This window comes from Podarcis erhardii (genome assembly GCF_964252035.2).
Source record: "Podarcis erhardii genome assembly, chromosome: 10".
NCBI lineage: Eukaryota > Metazoa > Chordata > Lepidosauria > Squamata > Lacertidae > Podarcis > Podarcis erhardii.
In genome coordinates, this window is record NC_138500.1 from 55,427,340 (window position 1) to 55,445,573 (window position 18,234).

At 43.1% G+C, this 18,234-nt stretch overlaps 1 protein-coding gene and 2 long non-coding RNA genes across 4 annotated transcripts in view; 2 read left to right on the top strand and 1 right to left on the bottom strand.

Annotated features, from left to right (window-relative positions):
* CAV1 (caveolin 1) overlaps positions 1-5,377 on the top strand; it is a 28,468-nt gene extending 23,091 nt beyond the window's left edge. For both annotated transcript variants that reach the window (XM_081878132.1, XM_081878133.1), the window contains exon 3: positions 1,193-5,377. In XM_081878132.1, coding sequence (XP_081734258.1) covers positions 1,193-1,534 — 342 coding nt within the window. In that variant the 3' untranslated portion in view covers positions 1,535-5,377. The remainder of the gene's footprint in view (positions 1-1,192) is intronic.
* LOC309350931 overlaps positions 1-18,234 on the bottom strand; it is a 412,768-nt gene that overhangs the window by 292,943 nt on the left and 101,591 nt on the right. The window lies entirely within an intron of this gene.
* The window catches only part of LOC309350889, a 47,527-nt gene continuing 40,951 nt past the window's right edge, over positions 11,659-18,234 (top strand). Inside the window, exon 1 of the long non-coding RNA XR_014160563.1 lies at positions 11,659-12,464. This is a non-coding gene — a long non-coding RNA (uncharacterized lncRNA). The remainder of the gene's footprint in view (positions 12,465-18,234) is intronic.

Below are 18,234 nucleotides of genomic sequence, written 5' to 3' on the forward strand. Positions count from 1 at the left end.
CAGAATGTGCCTCTAATGCGCTTCAACAGCATAGTGTACACACAGCCTAGTACTACAATAAATGAAATGAACTACCCAGTGCTTTTTTCTGGGGGGACACAGGGGTACGCATATTCCTAAGCATTTTGTAAATATAAGTTTGGCCTCATCGAGGGGCAGTATTTCAATATGAGTAGGAAAATGAGAGTACTCCTAAACATTTATTTTTTTAGAAAAAAGCACTGGAACTATCAAATGCACATGTACTTTGAACACTTATGGCATGCCACAAGCTGTTTGTATTGAATCCAATACAGCAGGGTGAGGAATCTCAGGTCCAGGGGCCAGATGTGGTCTTCTAGGCTACCTATTCTGAGTCTTGGGATTCTCCTTAGGCTGCATCTCCTTTCTTTGGGCCATGCCCCTCACTGCCTCTCTTCTGTGCCCTCCTTGGTCATAAAACAGCAACAAATGCTCACTTTAAGCCAAAATAGAAAGCCTAGCCAAGATGCAGTGGTGGTTGATATCCACTGGTGGAAAGCAGGATGGCCAACCGTAGATGGAGCCAGAGCCAACAACAGGTGGACCAAACTAATTATAACTTTGTCCCCATCCCCATGCTTGCTTGGGGCAAAACAAATTAAGGTGGAGGAAGCAGACAGTCAGAGCCACCCTCTGGAATGGATGCAAGTAAGAAAGCAGATGGACTTGGAAGAAGACAGTCTGAGCTTGGTGGGGGGTTAGGGTTAGGGTTAGGGTTAGGGTTAGGGTTAGGGTTAGGGTTAGGGTTAGGGTTAGTGTTAGGGTTAGGGTTGGTGGGGGGCAGTGCTTCATTTGCCCTAGTGTTTGGTACAAATGTCAGAAATTGCTCAGATTATGGCTGATTTGTGACTCAGAGCGCAGCAGCTGAAAAAGCAAACTAACTTTTTGCATCCCCCCCACCCACACACCTCTGCTTGCATATAGGCAAGACAAGATGGTAAGCCATCGTAAAGGCTGTCATGGTCCTCCAATCTTTTCCCTAGTGCCAGCACCTCAACTCCATCTCCTGTCCCTCTTTTAAAACACGAGCGCTGTGTTGATATAGGTTACTCTGGATATCAAGTGGCATAGCTGTTACCTTTATTTGACAGATTTGATGGCTTGAATAGGTGCAGGCTTGGTTGTCGCTTTTCGGTTTCCCTCCTGAACTTATGTCACCTTTTGTCTGCAGATTGACTTCGAAGACGTGATTGCCGAACCTGAGGGAACCCATAGTTTCGATGGGGTCTGGAAGGCAAGCTTCACCACCTTCACTGTGACAAAATACTGGTTTTATCGCTTACTGTCTGCCCTCTTTGGCATCCCCATGGCTCTCATCTGGGGCATCTACTTTGCCATTCTGTCCTTCCTCCACATCTGGGCAGTGGTGCCCTGCATCAGGAGCTACTTGATTGAGATCCAGTGCATCGGCCGAGTCTATTCTATCTGCATCCACACCTTCTGCGACCCGCTCTACGAGGCTATTGGCAAAGTGTTCAGCTCCATCAGAGCAACAGTACGGAAAGAAGCATAACTGACGTTTTGAGGAGCCTGACGAGAAGGTCTTCTCCCTTCCCCTCCATTTTATTTGGTGCCAGTCCCAAGGCTATATCAACGGTGAAGAAAGCAACTGGCGCACGTCATCTAACAAAGCAACCAACCTGAGTGCAGCAAAGAATCACTTGCCCAAATTTCCCCCCTACTTAATCTCTCCTGGAATTATATCTTCCCTTCTTTTTTCAGGAGGGATCTGCATTTTTTTTTAAAGGCCAAATATAAAAATTGCTGCTCTCCCATTCCTAGCTGCCTATTGTTTTGCTGACCCTTTGACGAACTGACTCATGTTCTGCTTACCCTTTCCGTTCATTTGTTGCAAGTTCAGTTCACAACGCTATAAAATAAAGAACCGAAACATTGCTTTCCAGTGCTCTAACGCTGCCCTTGATTTTACTGTGAGCGACAAAAAAATAAAAAGGATCTAAAAGCTATTGCAGCATAATGGACGTGACAAACTGGCAGATTTTAAAAGAATGTTCTTTTTTCAGATGTATTGTCTGTCGACTGTAGCGCTTTACTGTAGTGGGCCACATCTAACTGCTACACACAGATAGATCTAAGTAAATAACTAATATATATATATATATGGTGAAGAGAGAGACACACAGAAAGAGAAAAAATGCCTTTAGGATAGGCCCTTCAAACCAGGCAGCTGTCCCTGCCCACAAGATGCTACAGCTATTGCTTCACCTTTGATTTGTTTTTGTGGTTCCTCCTGACAGATTCATTGCAGATCTTTATCGCATGTCACTAAAAGGAGTACACAAGGAGCCACCTTAGTGCCTTTGAATATGGAATCGTTCGTCTAACCCAATGGCATGAATTCCATATTGGTGGATCTTGCATGTGACACACTAGATCTGCCCGGAATCGAATGTGCAGCTTCGCAGGAATGCACCACACATGCTTCATCATCAAGGTGTGGTTCCGGCCGATGTCAATAGCCAAGGTCAGAATCCAAGCCAGAAATGCATTGTGGATTTGTTTTCTGGAACCGGGGTCCCCATGTAAAACCAGCAAACGCCATGCAGCGCTGCCTGTACCGGAGGATAATTTATCACCCAAGCTACTATTAACTGCATGCCAAAGTACTCTTTTCAGCGACACGTGCAAGAAAAAGTTCCAAGGGGATGTGCCAACATTACAGCGGAGGGACGAGGTGTGTCCAGCTCCTGCAGTCATGGCAACTACGAACTGGGTTTGGAAGGGTGTTTTGGTTTGGTTTGTTTGTACAAGGGGCTCTCTTTAAAATCCCCTCTTCAGCCAAGGTCAGCATGTTGCTGGTCCATTCACGCTTTGCTTACTTCACACTAATCCACCGCAAGAGTAGCATTATGTACTACATTGTGATTCCCCCCTCCCCCCCCCACTAAGCTGAGTTGTACACATCAATCAGGAAGTCTTCATGGAGGTAATTTGTGTGAAATTGTCAGTGACCGGGGGGGGGGGGCAGAAATAAAGCCTCTGCAACATGATGTGCAGAGGAGACCAGCTTGGAGATTTTGCCCTCGCCGTAAATGTTAACTGCGGTGAGAAGGTATCTTATTCAGCCTTGCAAGAAATCTGTTTGTTGCTGCTGCTTTTAAAAAAAATAGCTGTGAGGTGGAGTTAACTGGGAGAAACTTCCTTAAGTATCCAAACTGAGGAATTCTATAGCCTGAACTTCTTTTTGCTGGGCTTGTTTGCAACCTTGCATAAAGTCTGTAGCAGCTTCCAGATGGCAGCCAAGCATTATTAGTGATAATACCTTGCATAGTTCTTGGCGCAATATGAATGCTTCAACATTTTTTTAAAAAAAACAGTACAATCCTAAGCATGTTACTTAGAAGTGGGCCCCATTAAGTTTGTTGGGACCAAGACATTCCACTGCTGAAAGTGGAGTCTGAATCTCGCCTCCTGGCCAGCCCTGCTAAGGCCAACTCTTGCTGCAGACACCAGTCCCTGCGTTCGTTTATCCCCCAGCCCAGTGTGTCATTTGAATCAGGTTGCTTTGCTCCTGTGCAGAACTGCAACTGTAGTCAACCAGCACTGCCAAGCTTGCAATACACAGACAGGCATCTTTTGTCGCTAGGGCTTACTGGAGACCACTCTCAGTTTTCTTTTCTGAAAGTGGTTTCCCCATCATTTTCACAAGGGGTCTACATACATATTGCCATGGCAGCCGAAATCAGGGCAGCCCAGGCTATGCAGCTGATTTCACTGATCTTCCAGGTGCCATGAAGACTGGACTCCAGTGCACAGATAGTCAACCCAGTGCCTTCCAGATGTTGTTGGATTCCATCTCCCATCAGCCCCAGACAGTATGGCCAATGGCCAGGGATGCTGGGAGTTGAAGCCCAGCAACACCATGAAGCAGGGGGGCCAACTAGAATAAAATATGGGGGGCACAGGTAAGCCCCACCCTGCATAATCAATCACATGAGATGGTGCACACACATTATTTGAATGGCACTCCCAATCAACTTTGTGGTGGGGGACTGAAGACCCCACAGCTCCTAGGAGATGGCTCCTATGTCATGAAGGCACCATGTCAACGATCGTTACTCAGCCAATGTGGACTTTGTGGTGTCCATTTTATCACACAATGGACGGATCTGTGCATCTTTCCAAAAGGCAATGATTCCTGCTTGAAGGAAATCGCAATTCCCCAGCACTCATCCAGGAATATTCTTTTGCTGGGGAAATGCAGTTCTTTCTCAGACAAGCGAGTTTATGGCAGTAAGGGGATGTTCAAGTTTTTTGACAGGAAACACTATTTTAATAGCTTCTTTAAAAGCCTTACATTTCGTTTTCATTTTTACACAACCTCAAGCACGTTCCCACTGTTATTTAAATAGTGGAATTCACTTTGTCCTTTTAACGTAAAATCAGTGAGTAGTGCACTAGGAAAGGTGCTGTTCCTCCAACAGGTGCAGTGCCATTTCACGGGGTAACCATATTTTGTTCATCACCTGGAAAAGACTGAGGCTGCAATCTCAACTCTTGTTTTCCTGGAAGGAAGCCCCATTGAATTCAATAGGACTTAACTTCTGAGTAGACATGGTCAGGATTGTACTGTTGGTGGTTGGATACTAGGGCTCTAATCCTGTACCTGCTTACTCAGGAGTAACCCCACTGAACTCAGTGCAACTACGACATGTAGAGGACTGTTCTGTGATGCCCAAGCCAATTTGCATCTGGTTGCAAGGATGCTAATACTTCTACATATTTATATGCATTTTGCTCATGAAGGCCCAGGCTGTGCTTGTTTGCCACAAAACCTTGTTAAGTTGGCAGCGGCAGAGAAAATATAGTCAACTTTTACTCAGGATGCAAGTCACTGCCGAAGCCAATGAGAAAATGCCAATGAATTTCCAGTAATACTAAATAACTTCTGCAGAGTTGTTTTAACAGGTCTATAAAAATTAGGAAGAAGTTTTGAGGGATCCCTTATTTTTGGCACATAAATTGCAAGCCTAGTAGCTATTTCTCTCTTCTTGCATTTAAAACAAACACTGGTCTGGCTATAGTTTTACATTTTTACTATGTACATAAGCGAGAGTGTACTATTAGATATATATTTTTGCAGTATTGAGACACACCTTTGGTGATAATGAAAACAAGATCTTATTTTGCCTTTACCTAAGGAAAATCACTCTGAAATTGATTGCATAAACTGTGTACCCAGAAAAAGTTCCCAAATGCAAATACATTGCTGATCCAAGATATTTACATAGCTATTGTATGCTTACAAAGTATAATAACTGACACATTTTTTTTAATTCTGCATGTTCTACAGCCAAGGCTACAATCTGCACAATAAAAGCCGTTTTAATAGAAACTTTTGCCTGAATACTTATTTTCTCAAAATATCTGCTTGCAAACAAAAGTTTAACATAAAGCCCACTGTGGGAAGGGAAGGCCAATCCATTGAAAACTTCATACAGTGGCTCTATCAAGCTTTGCCCTAGCATTGGCATCTAGTGGTTTAAAACCTCTGCGGCCATGTTTTGCCCTCCCCATACAATTCCTCCCGTGAGTGACACAATATCATCCTGTTCCATTTCTCTTAGGGGAGCTTATTCTACATTCATTCAAGGCAAATGGCAGCAAGGAGCTCTGTATCACTGACTATTTCAGAAGCTTTAGAAGCACCTCTTCACCATTTGCAAAACACCAACATTTTTGGAAGTCTACTCTGTTACTGCCAGACTGTTTTATTGGTTACATAAGAGCAGCTGCTTGAGTTCGCCCTGTTCCCCACCTTAAATCTCTCTTGGCAATCCGTCAATCGCTCAAACATTTTGTTTGCTGCTCAAATATTTGTCCTTTATCTTTCATGGTGGTGAATGCAAAGTTAAAAGACATTGCTTTGAGCAGACACCTGAATGATGTGACAATCATCCAGCAGATTCTTTGACTAAGCTAGCTTAATGCTGCTGTGTCTAGAACTTTACTCTTGAACGCACCAGCTAGGGAGTAAACTTCATTGAAAACGAGCAGAATTTAGGGCTTATCCACACTCACCTTTTGCCCCTCACTTTCCAAGCAGAGGTCTGCACTTTAACTCTCCATGTATGAGCGTTTGGGGGGCAATTTTGCCCACAAAAACCTACAAATTAAAGCTGAACGTTGACAGCTATGCTTCCAACTCTACAATTCTATGATCTATGTGTACAGTTTCCTTGTCCCATTGTCTTTTGCCTTCTCCTTCCTTCTCAAAAATGGGAGCAGCCGCCGAGATCACATAACACCGGTCCTGAAAGAACTACATTGGCTCCCAGTACGTTTCTAGGCACAATTCAAAGTGTTGGTGCTGACCTTTAAAGCCCTAAATGGCCTCGGTCCTGTATACCTGAAGGTGCATCTCCACCTCCATCATAAAGCCCAGACACTGAGGTCCAGCTCCGAGGGCCTTCTGGCAGTTCCCTCCCTGCGAAAAGTGAGGTAACAGAGAACCAGGCAGAGGTCCTTCTTGGTAGTGCTGCCCGCCCTGTGGAATGCCCTACCATCAGATGTCAAGGAAATAAATGACTATCTGACTTTTAGAAGACATCAGAAGGCAGCCCTGTTTAGAGATGTTTTTAACGTTTGATGTTTCATCGTGTTTTTAATATTCTGTTGGGAGCCACCCAGAGTGGCTGGGGAAACCCAGTCAGATGGGTGGGGTATAAATAATAAATTTATATTAATTAATTAATTAATTAATTAATAACAGCCATGGGGCCAAGTTAGCAATCCTGCTCTGGTGCAATGTAATAAATGTTGATGTAGCATTTACCTTGGCTCCATTAAAGTCACGAATGCAAATTTTGCGCAGGAGTGGGGAAACCATTGACGTTCACTCCACCTGCCTTTTAAAAAATACTATTCCTTAATTGTTGTGTAATGACAGCCTGAAACGCATCACGGGAATTATTCCCTCTGTTAGCGATGATCAGGGTTGAGTGCCAATCTTTATGTATCTGAAACGATTCTACCAACATACAAGATGGGGTGGTGGTGGTATCAGTATGCTCAGGGAACCCCAGCATTTGCAGACATATAAAAATATTTGGGGAAAAGCCCCAAGTAGCCTAAAACAACCACAACCAGCCCCAAACAGCACAATGAGGACTGGGCATGCTCAGTTACCGCAAAATGTTGAGCGTCTGTTGGGAGGGGAGATAGAAATTAGAGAGGCTGAATGGTGTATCCTGGAACAGGGCATGGCTGACTGAACAGGGGAACTCCATGCTGCAAGGCTTTGTGACAGCTGTTATTTGTTTTTCTTATTAGTGAATCTTCATACTGAAGAAAATGTCAGTGGCTGGATTTTTGCACAGAAGCCATATCAAGAGGGGAAGTACTAACCCTAACTTCACCCCTTCGTCAAAGGCAGCAGACCATCTTATACCTAAATGCTCTGATCATAGTTAGATTCCTATAGACACTTTACTCAGGAGGAAATCCCATTGAAGTCAATGGAATTCTATGTGAGCACACATATTGGTGGCGACTACTGGAAGTCTCACAGATTTTTTTTCTGTTGACTTTAGTTGGATCAGGACCAAACTTATTTCTGGCACGTAGGTTGTTTCATTAAAGAGAGTTATCTTTTTCCATCATATTATACATCTTCTTATTTAATTGTAATTATAACACAGTATTCCCTCTTTTACCTTTCAGTGATACATTCTTCAATTGTATCTGTTCAAGTGAAGCGGAATCTTATTTAAGGGGTTTTATTAATTGACTTTGCAAGTTGAGGTAAATAGATTCCTTTATGAAAGAGGAAGTGTAAGAGGATATAATTTTTTATAATTACCACACTCTTCGCTAGTGGTGACAGAAAGGTAGATAAAGGTGCAGAATATAGCACATTCAGCTGCAGTATTTTTAGAAGCCAATTATGACAGATATCCTAAAGAAAAAGAAGTGCTATCATTTAACAATAGATAGATAGATACTTAGACACATGAACACACATGAACACACACTATGTGTGCTTGAGTGGGGTAATAATGAGATATCACTGAATCTAGACAATAGCAATAGTAACACACATAGGTTATGGGCACAATTCAACAAAAATTTATTGAAAACAAGTCAGCTGGAGCTAATGGCTCCTGACTTCCCTCCTTCAGACCTTCTTTCAATACATGGGTGACAGGGCAGGGACAAGGAAGCAGATTGAATAAAATATTTTGGGGCCAGGTATGCCCCACCCCACATAATTGATCACTGAAACACGGAACACTTGTGGCATTTGAATGGGGAGGGTGCTTAAATATTTTATTTGGGGGGAGCAGTAAGGACCTCGGCCCCTAGGAGTTGGCTGCTATGGGGCAGAGGATGAGCTGGTGAGAGCAGAGCTCCACTCCCCTTCTCCAGACAATTGTGATTACAGTTGTGTAATCACACAATTGTAATGATTTAGAACAATGGTTCACACCCTTTTGGGTATGGTGACCCACAAATCCAACTTTACTTTTTGGGTGACCCATCAATTTAATGCCAGATGTGTTTGGGACCTCAGATCTTCAGTAGCTGTGAGTTTTGTGTATTGTAACTGCAAGTTTGCCTCTTTCCCAACCATTACTTGAAGGATCCAAATTTCCTTAACAGGCTGGAATTGGCGGAACAGCACTTAGAAAGTTATTCACCATTTTCTTTATGTGAATGTACAACCATTGCCTCTGATGTTTGGGTTACACAGCATTGCACTACAAGCAATTTGGGGTTCACTTATAAAGCCTGTCACCCACTTGCATAGCCTTTGCAATCCACAAGTTGGGAAATGCCCCAAAAGGGCTTTAGCCATGCCCGACTTATCTGTGCATGTGATTGAAGTCATGTGGCTCAAAAGAGCAGAGATGGGCCAATTGCCCTCATCCCCACCACTGCCCACTATATATGCATTGAGTAAGGCTTGAGGGGAAGAACCTGCCGTAAGTGCATAGGCTTTCTCCATTATTTCGAATGCTTTCCACAGTTTTCAGTAGAAAGCCATTGTGGCAAGCACCTGTGGATTGTGCCCATCTGTTCCCTGTCTTCCATAAGCTGTGGAAGTTTAGGGAAAAGACCCCAAATTAAGTGATGAATATGAGAAGATATTGGAAAAATTACATTATTATTTTTCAGTGCTCTTCATTTTTCAAACTCTGAACGCTTTCCCAACGGTTAACTTAAATTTGCCATTGCAAGTTTGGCTTTGAAAAACAGATACACCACTTCTTCTTCTTTGGCGATTACTCGTAGCCGAGTAAGATTGTCTTCCATAAACACAGTTTTAACAATGAGTCCGTAAGTGACTGTGGAGGCCAATTCTGGATCCACACGTTCTTCCACAGCGGGGACATTGGTTTCCGGGTGGGAGTTGATCACGGTGTGGATTTGCCATTTCTCCCTTGCATCCTGAGTTTGAGTGTCTTCAAAGCCCATGACACCTTTGGTAAAGGCTGTTCTCCAACTGGAGCGCTCGCAGGCCAGTGTTTCCCAGTTGTCAGTGTTTATACCACATTTTTTAAGATTTGCCTTGAGACAGTCTTGAAACCTCTTTTGACCACCAGCATTACGCTTTCCATTTTTAAGTTCAGAATAGAGTAGTTGCTTTGGAAGACGATCATCAGGCATCCACACAACATGACCAGTCCAACGAAGTTGATGTTGAAGAATCATTGCTTCAACACTGGTGATACACCACTAAACTCTTCATAATATGAATGCAGATGATGCCATCTACTGGCCATCTGCAAAATTATCCCAGAAGGGGGAAAATGCACAGAATAAGGCAAAGATAATGCTTTTTTGACTGGGAGGCCTGTTCAGTCATTTGTTCCTCTTCTTTCCCACTCCCATTTTAAAAATCCAAAAATTACCACATGGATCCTGACTAAATTAGTTGCATTTGGTTCCCATTGAAATCAGTGGGACTTAAGTCATGAGTAGAATCATAGAATTGCAGAGTGGAAAGGGACTACAAGCGTCATCTAGTCCAACCCCTTGCAATGCAGGAATCTTTTGCCCAGCGAGGAGCTTGAACCCATGACCCCAAGATTAAGAGACTCATGCTCTATGAACTGATCTATCTCACTGATTACAACATAGTGCTTTCAACTATCTCACTTTTAGAAGACATCTGAAGGCAGTCCTGTATAGGGAAGTTTTTAATGTTTCACTGTGTTTGAGGTTCTAATTTGCTGAAAGTTGCACAGTCAGATGGGCAGAATGTTGTTGTTGTTGTTGTTGTTGTTCAGTATATGTTGTGAATGTGCCTGAAACCTGAAACCTGCAGTCTCAATCCTACTTAACCTGGGAGTACGTCCAATCAAAATCAGTTGAAATAAAATCATCATCATCAACTTATTTCTATGTAGACATGGTTAGGATTAAGCTATTACAGTGGTACCTCAGGTTAAGTATTTAATTTGTTCTGGAGGTCCGTACTTAACCTGAAACTGTTCTTAACCTGAAGCACCACTTTAGCTAATGGGGCCTCCAGCTGCTGCTGCGCCTCCGGAGCCCAATTTCTGTTCTCATCCTGAAGCAAAGTTCTTAACCTGAAGCACTATTTCTGGGTTAGCGGAGTCTATAACCTGAAGCGTATGTAACCTGAAGCGTATGTAACCTGAGGTACCACTGTAGATAGTTTCACATAGTTCCCGATAATAATAATAATAATAATAATAATAATAATAATAATAATAATAAATTTTATTTATACCCCGCCCTCCCCAGCCAAGACCGGGCTCAGGGCAGCTAACAACCAATATTAAAAACAAGTTGATCAAAATACAATTTAAAAAACAAGATTAAAATACAACATTAAAACATTAAGATGCAGCCTCTTCACAGGAGGATACCTGTGATACCATTTTAAACCATGGCCTACCCAAAAGAATTCTGGGAGATGTAGTTTGTTAAGGGTGCTGAGCATTGTTAAGAGATCCCATTCCCCTCACACAATTACACTTCCCAGAGTTCCCTGTGAGGTGGCATTAACTGTTAAACCATTCTGAGAATTGCAGCTCTGGGAGCGGGGGAAGAATAGGGCCTTAACAGAAGTAAGCAAAATAATGATAATTGTAAGTAAAGCTGCAACAAGATACTGATTCAAGGGCTATTTGCTGAGATAAAACATGACAGAGATGCAATGACTGAGGGGGGTGGGATTCAGGGATGGAAATGTCGTTCTGCCTCATAAATTGTTTAGCCACAAAGGTCGGTAGGATTACAGCATAAGAGGTAGGGGAAGAAAGAGAAAGAACAAACCCTATCCAGTGTTTGAAATCTGTTGATTCCTTCCCTAGGAAATGGACAGGGAGATCAGGTTTTGGATATCACAGGGAAACAATTAATGCGAAACCCAGAGATCTTGAAACATGTGTGTCTAAATCCAGCTCTTCTCCTCCAGCTGTTCTTTAGAATAGCCATATAACTTTGGAAGCACATTTTTTTTATGCTGCAGATTTCACATCAATGCCAGCCTAATGGCACCTGTGCCTTGACCTCTGCTCCGAGCGGGAGGAGAAGCCAGGAAGCCGGATGGATATCCTGGGTGAAATTATTTCTGTATTATGAGGAATGCTGTTCTTCTTCAAATACGCCAACCTCCTTCGACAATTGCAGTGCTCTTTGTAGCTTTTGCAGTGTGGGGCACTCTGACTTCAGACCTACCCGAGAGATAACTTGGCAAACCAGAGATCTTGGATTTTGTCAAGTTGGTCTAGAAACAGAGGGGCATCACCCATGGGTGCCCATGTGCCCATAAAGACCTTCCTTGGAACCCACAGGGTCCCTCCCCTGCCCACTCTGAAATTAGGCTTGAAAGATGCATTCTGTGGTAACCAATAGAACAGGTTGTGTTTAATGCTTTTGTGTCACATCCACAACCGTCTCTCCAATTTTGCAAGGAGAACTCTAGGACCTTATCAGAGCTCTCACACCTCCTCCCCATAGTCCAGAGCTCACTAGGCTTTGGGAAGGAGGTAGGGAAGTCCCCTCTGTCTTCTGTCAAGTTGTCCTAAACCCATGTTAAGGATAATGATTTGATTTCCTGAAATGGGAATGTTTGTTTATGTTAAATTACTGTGTACTTTTTAACATGGGTTTCTGTTTTCCCCTCAGGCAGTAGCTGTCATGTGATTGGCTGACTGTGAGTCAGGTGAGAGAGGCATTCCGTTCTGTTGTGACTGTTATTCTAGTAACTGTCGTTTTGTAACTGTCTTTCTGCTTCTCTCTATGTGTGAGGGAGAATGTGAGGTTTCTCAGGATACTACTGTGTGTCACTGTGATCTGTCTGAAGTGAAACAGAGAAAGATTCCTAAATGTTAATAGGGAGAAACTTGCGCAGGAGCTCTCTGTAAGGAACAGAGAGAATACTGCTGAGGTAAAAGAAAAAAAGCCGTTCATAAGAAACTGTAAGGCCTGAATAAGGTAAGACTCCGGTGCAATTCTCAACACTGTTTTGTTTATAAGTCTAAGTAAGAACACTTCAGTCTACAAATCAAGTGAGAATGTATCCTTGTTTGAACAAACATGTGATTGTAAATGTTATGTACTGAAGTTCTCACCCTGGGCCAGCAGGGGGATACTGTAGATAGTTATGCAAATAAGGGATCGAAAGTGACGTTCAGTGATTAGATAGTTTTAGAAAATTGTTACAGTTACGTTGTACTGGAGCTCTATATAAGCAGGCTGGCTGAACCCTTCAGTTCAGTTCTGTTCTGGCCTGTGAATAAACAAGAGCTGTTTGAAGAATCGCTGTGTCGTCTGATATGTTCACCCACAACTTAACAGTAAATACATTCTTCTCAGTTATATGTTTATGAAAGTCAGTGCTTTTTTTCTTAAAAAATGTTTAGGGGTACTCTCATTTTCCTAATATTGAAATACTGCCCCTCAATGAGGCCAAACTTAGATGCACAAAATGTTTAGGGGTATGCGTACATCTACGTCCCCCCAGAAAAAAAGGACTGGTGAAAGTAAACAAAGAGTCTGGACATTATATACTTTTCACAAAGAAGCTATCAATCACCCAGAAGAGTTATTTAGCTTCCTACTCTGCTACTTTGCATATCATCAAAATTTATTTTACATGCATAACAACCCGACTCTGTGGTAGGTTTTCTCCATCCTAGACCCTACATCAGAGATAGCCAACATGATATCATCCACATGTTGTTGGATAACAACTCCTGTCATCTCTGGCCACTGGCCCTGCTGGCTAGGACTAGTGGGCATTGGATTCTAGAAACATCTGGAGATCTATCTCTACCTTACAACTGGAAAGCATACAATATATCTGAAATGCACTGTGATTCCTTTCCATATCCATCAATCTAAGCAAACTACAGCACTGGGGGCTAAGCTAAACTCAAGGCATGTGTTGGCAGAGGTCTTCGGAACATAGCCCAGAGCCTCCAAGCCCTGCAGGTTCCCTGTCATTCCAGAAATGAATAGCAGCTAACTCCACTGTGTCATCGCAAAGCGAAGCTGAGATAGTCCCTTGCCTGGAATTTTAAAAAGGATTGGCTGTATCTGGAGCATAATTAAATTATAGGAAAACACTATAAATAAGTATATGTTTCCTAGCCACAGGAAAGGAAGAGTTATAGATAGGTGCTCTTGGGGAAGTGATGGATATCTTCAGGCTGAGAACGGCAGAGAGGTAATTTTCCCCACATCAATAATAAAGACCTTTAATTCTTCGCTTCCACTTGAGCCGATCAATAGAGGTTACAAATGTTCGGCATAAGGCAATATATTCCAGCCTAAGTTTACATTTAAAATGCCAAAGGATTTGGCCCCCAGCCAAGTTTAATAAATAAAATAAAATTAAATCTCTGCGTGGACAATAAATCACCCTTTGGAATTCTTGGCCAGCATGATAAAGCTTTAACACTTGAGGGAGTTTATTCACCGTTGCACAGCCTTACGTTTAGCTTCATTGGAATCAACAGGCAGCACAGGCCCGGCCTCAAGTTGAACAGAAAGAAGAGGCAATGAAGCATTTTATAGGTGTTTTCAGTATCTGTTTGGATTATTGCAAAGGACTGAGGGCCAGTTTGCTTGATCCATATAAATGGAGGCTGATTGGGATTATTACAGAGTTTGGCACATACGTCAGACAAGACACAATCTTAAATATATCTTTCTATTTAATGTGCTTTTTTCTTAAATGCACCCAGGTAACAGTCACTGGGGGTGGGGGGAGCCGATAAGCATATGGGGATCAGCAGGCAGGGAGGGAGGGAGGGTAGGAAGGTAGGAAAAGGATTAAGTGTCCTTAACTCCCCACCTTAGCCATTGATAGGTAAAGGTAAAGGGACTCCTGACTATTAGGTCCAGTCGTGGCCAACTCTGGGGTTGTAGCACTCATCTTGCTTTATTGCCAAGGGAGCCGGCGTACAGCTTCTGGGTCATGTGGCCAGCATGACTAAGCCGCTTCTGGCGCACCAGAGCAGCGCACGGAAACACTGTTTACCTTCCCGCCAGAGCGGTACCTATTTATCTACTTGCACTTTGACGTGCTTTTGAACTGCTAGGTTGACAGGAGCAGGGACCGAGGAACGGGAGCTCACCCCGTTGTGGGGATTCGAACCACCGACCTTCTGATTGGCAAGTCCTAGGCTCTGTGGTTTAACCCACAGCACCACCCACATCCCAGTTAGCCACTGATATTCCTCTCTAAATTCCCTTCTCACAAAGATGCTTTTAATTTTTCTGAAAACGGCACTTAGACTTTGTCATGGGAGTTTTATAAGTCCCATGTCATTAAGCTGTGTCCAGGCCAACACTTTTTTCCTGAATTTCATTTCTATGTACTTCTGAATAGCTCGTCTCTGGAATAGTACCTCTACACACGATCCCCATTCATCTAGGATTTCAATGTGTGTGTGTGTGTTTTTAATGCCTCCCCACCAACCCCCTGAAAAATATAGCACTGACATTGTGTGCTTGTAGAAGCAAACAGGGAGAGCTCCCCAAAATGGGGATGTGGCTTGAAACTGAGTCAAAGAACTGGGTTTGGTTTCTACTAAGATAAATGATCAACAAATAATAGCAGGGCATCTATGGCAGTGTACAGACTCCTTTTTACTCTGCATCCAGTGAACTCCCGCTGCTGGTTTGGAAAGCAGTGCACACACAAGGTTAGCAACCCATATCTCTCCTGTCATTTTAGTCCAAAACATTTGGAAGGCATCAGATTGGGGAACCCCTGCCATGATCAAAGTAGCATTGCTGTCATGTTGCGGAATTTTTGGATACCAGATAAAATGCCCGGGAAAACTGAAAACTTAGGTTAAAAACTTCATTTCACTGGAGATTTTGCAAAAAAAGAAGAAGCGCTCAACAGCTTTTGTGTTCGTATTTTCACTTCTTGAAATATGGCAACCAGGTCTGGCAAGTAGAAGCTCACACAAGAAATTGCATGTGGGTGATAGATCTCAGAATCTGGTGTAGACTTTGCCATGTTATTGGGTGACTGTATGGGAGGAACATATTCAGGTGTTTGCCTGAATGTGTGTCCATGGATGGAGAACAGGAGTGTGCCCACAAGCCCAACACACACCCCTAATGCCCCCCTGAGGCAAGACACAGTGATAACAGCAAGAACCTTTATTGAGCTGACAGAACTGGACAACAGGGGCAAAACAACTTTATATATACATTTCTGAAGGCCTGGGCCACGCCCACTCCCAACATGACTGGCTGTCTAAACTTCCAAGCTGCGAATCATGACTCAGAGTTTAAGGGCCAATGGCAGAGGCCCAAATCCTGAAATGTTCTGTGATTGAATATCATGTATCGAATCAGAACACAGGGGCTCAGAATCCTTAGTCCAGACTCAAGCTCAGTCAAACAAAGTCCACTGAATACATAACACACACACCCTATGCATTGTCCCACATGGCCACCCCCATACTGAGTTACGTAGGTCTTCAGTGGGCTTCTGCTCATGTTTGCTTGACTGTGCAACATTTGCAGAACCTTCTGTGCAATCAGAGCTGGATCCCCAATCGCATGAGGTGTCCTACTCAAGTTCAAGAAGACACATGTAGAAGCCCTCTAACTCAACACTGAGGATGGGGGGAGGGTGCAAGATGCAGGAGAATGTTGGGTGTGGGGCTTGAATATATACCCCTTTCCCCATCCAAACTTCCGAGTGCTTGTGCATGCCAGCATATTCCCGAACACACTTGTGCTTCCACCTTGAAGAGATCCAAACTTGGGCAAGTTAATGCCATCATTCTGCCTCGTAGATTTAAAACCTTGCTGATTTGACTGGATTTATTGTTGAGGTCAATAGCTGCTGTGCTGGACCACAAAAAGTAATGAGATAATTAAGCTAAAACCTATGTCAGAGGGAGAGGAATATCTTAGCTTTCGGCATAAATCCACTGTTAATGTACTAGTATGGTCATTTACTGTGCAGAGAAATCACTCTTATTGAGCTTGAGACATATTCGTTAATATAGTACGTAGACAGTTTGGCCTATGGGGAAAAGTTATGTAGCCACAGCGCTGGAGAAGGTTCTATTGTCCTGTAGTGTTAATGGAAATGCAAAGCGTTCTAATTTATAAGGCCACAAATTTCTATAAAATGTGGTTATATTACCTCCCTCCATATATCTGAGGTGAAGAGGCAGAACTCCCAGGTCGAAAAGCACTGTTTTGAGTGACGGTTTGTTACTCCTTTCTGAGGAATTAATTGCTTATTCAAGGTTCTTGGCCTCTCAGCTCTTGGTCTCCCTGTATGGATTTAGAATAGCTGGAAGCATGGACAGCCCTTGACTTGAATTTCGTTCTCCAACTAGTTGGCCAGTCCGCTGTAAAAGAGAAGGAGGAGAGAGAGAGAGAGAGAGCAAGCAGAATCCATAGGGGAATTTTTATTCAGACTGCAACACACTTGGATGTTTAACCCTTCCCTCCCCAGCCATGAATCCCTCAAAAATCCCACCCAGGCTGCAATTAATCTTGAAAATAAGGGTTCCATTGTCTCCAATGGGAACATTTTTCCTAAGACTAATTGCCTTAGAAAATATTCATTTTTAAACAGATCTATACTCATAATTTTGTGGTTCTGGCCCAACTGAATGTTGCCTGTATGGGACTGCTTCTTGCATAGAACATTGACTTATTGGTTAAAAAAATAAATAAATCCTGATATGTAAAATTAGATTCTCTTTCCCCCTCTCTCCTCAAAATCCCATTTCCTGGATTTCAAAGATACTTTGGTTACACCCACAACCTACATTTAAAGCACTCTCCAACCACTTTAAAAACCACAGAAACTTTAGTTTGTTAAAGGTACTGAGTGAGCTGTGAGGAAACCCCCTTGCAGAGCTATAATTCACAGCACCTTTAACAAACTACAGTTCCCGATATGGTTTCTTTGGTGGGGGGAAACCATGACTATCAAAGTGGTATGAGAGTGCTTAAAATGTATGGCATGCTTTTTTAAAAAGGAGCATTTCGTACAAAAATGCAAATGTACAATCTATGTATTTTGACAGATCCAATGTATGTTTGACGTCCTGCTGGTACAGCCTAACTTCCATCTGTGAAGGAAAAACGAATTTCTGTAGTTTATAGCATATATGTAACTCCACATGTTAAGTTGTGGGCGAACATAGCAGACGACACAGCGATTTCTCCAGAGTAGCTCTTTACTTGCAAGCTGGACAGAACTGAACAGCAAACAGCTCAGCCGGCCTGCTTTTATAGGCAGCCGGCTGTCAACATTGTAGCAACAACAACCCAGAGTTTCCCGCCTAAAATAACTGACGTGGACCTGAGTGAAAACTATCTACAGTATCCCCCTGCTGGCCCAGGGTGAAACTTCACTACATAACACCACATAACTGTACAGGCAACTCGCATTTGTACAGGGCTTGCATTTGGATCCACTGCACATGTCAGCGGGGTGCATGTAAGCCTGCCCCATTCTGCCCTGTTCTGCCCCCTTCCGGGACTGAAAATGCTGCACACATCAGTGGTTGTGTGTGTGTGCAGAACGCCTGCAAACAGGGAGTTACATGTACCATTGTTTACTAGCTGTAAAGGCCTATACATTTGATGGGCAGTGAGGCAGGCGGAGTCCACCTTGTTACCAGAATCCTACTCGCTCCTTGCATCCTACCTTATACTTTCACTCATCAGAATACATTTCTGCATATCTGGGGAGCTCCTCTTTATAGGAAAAAAATCACT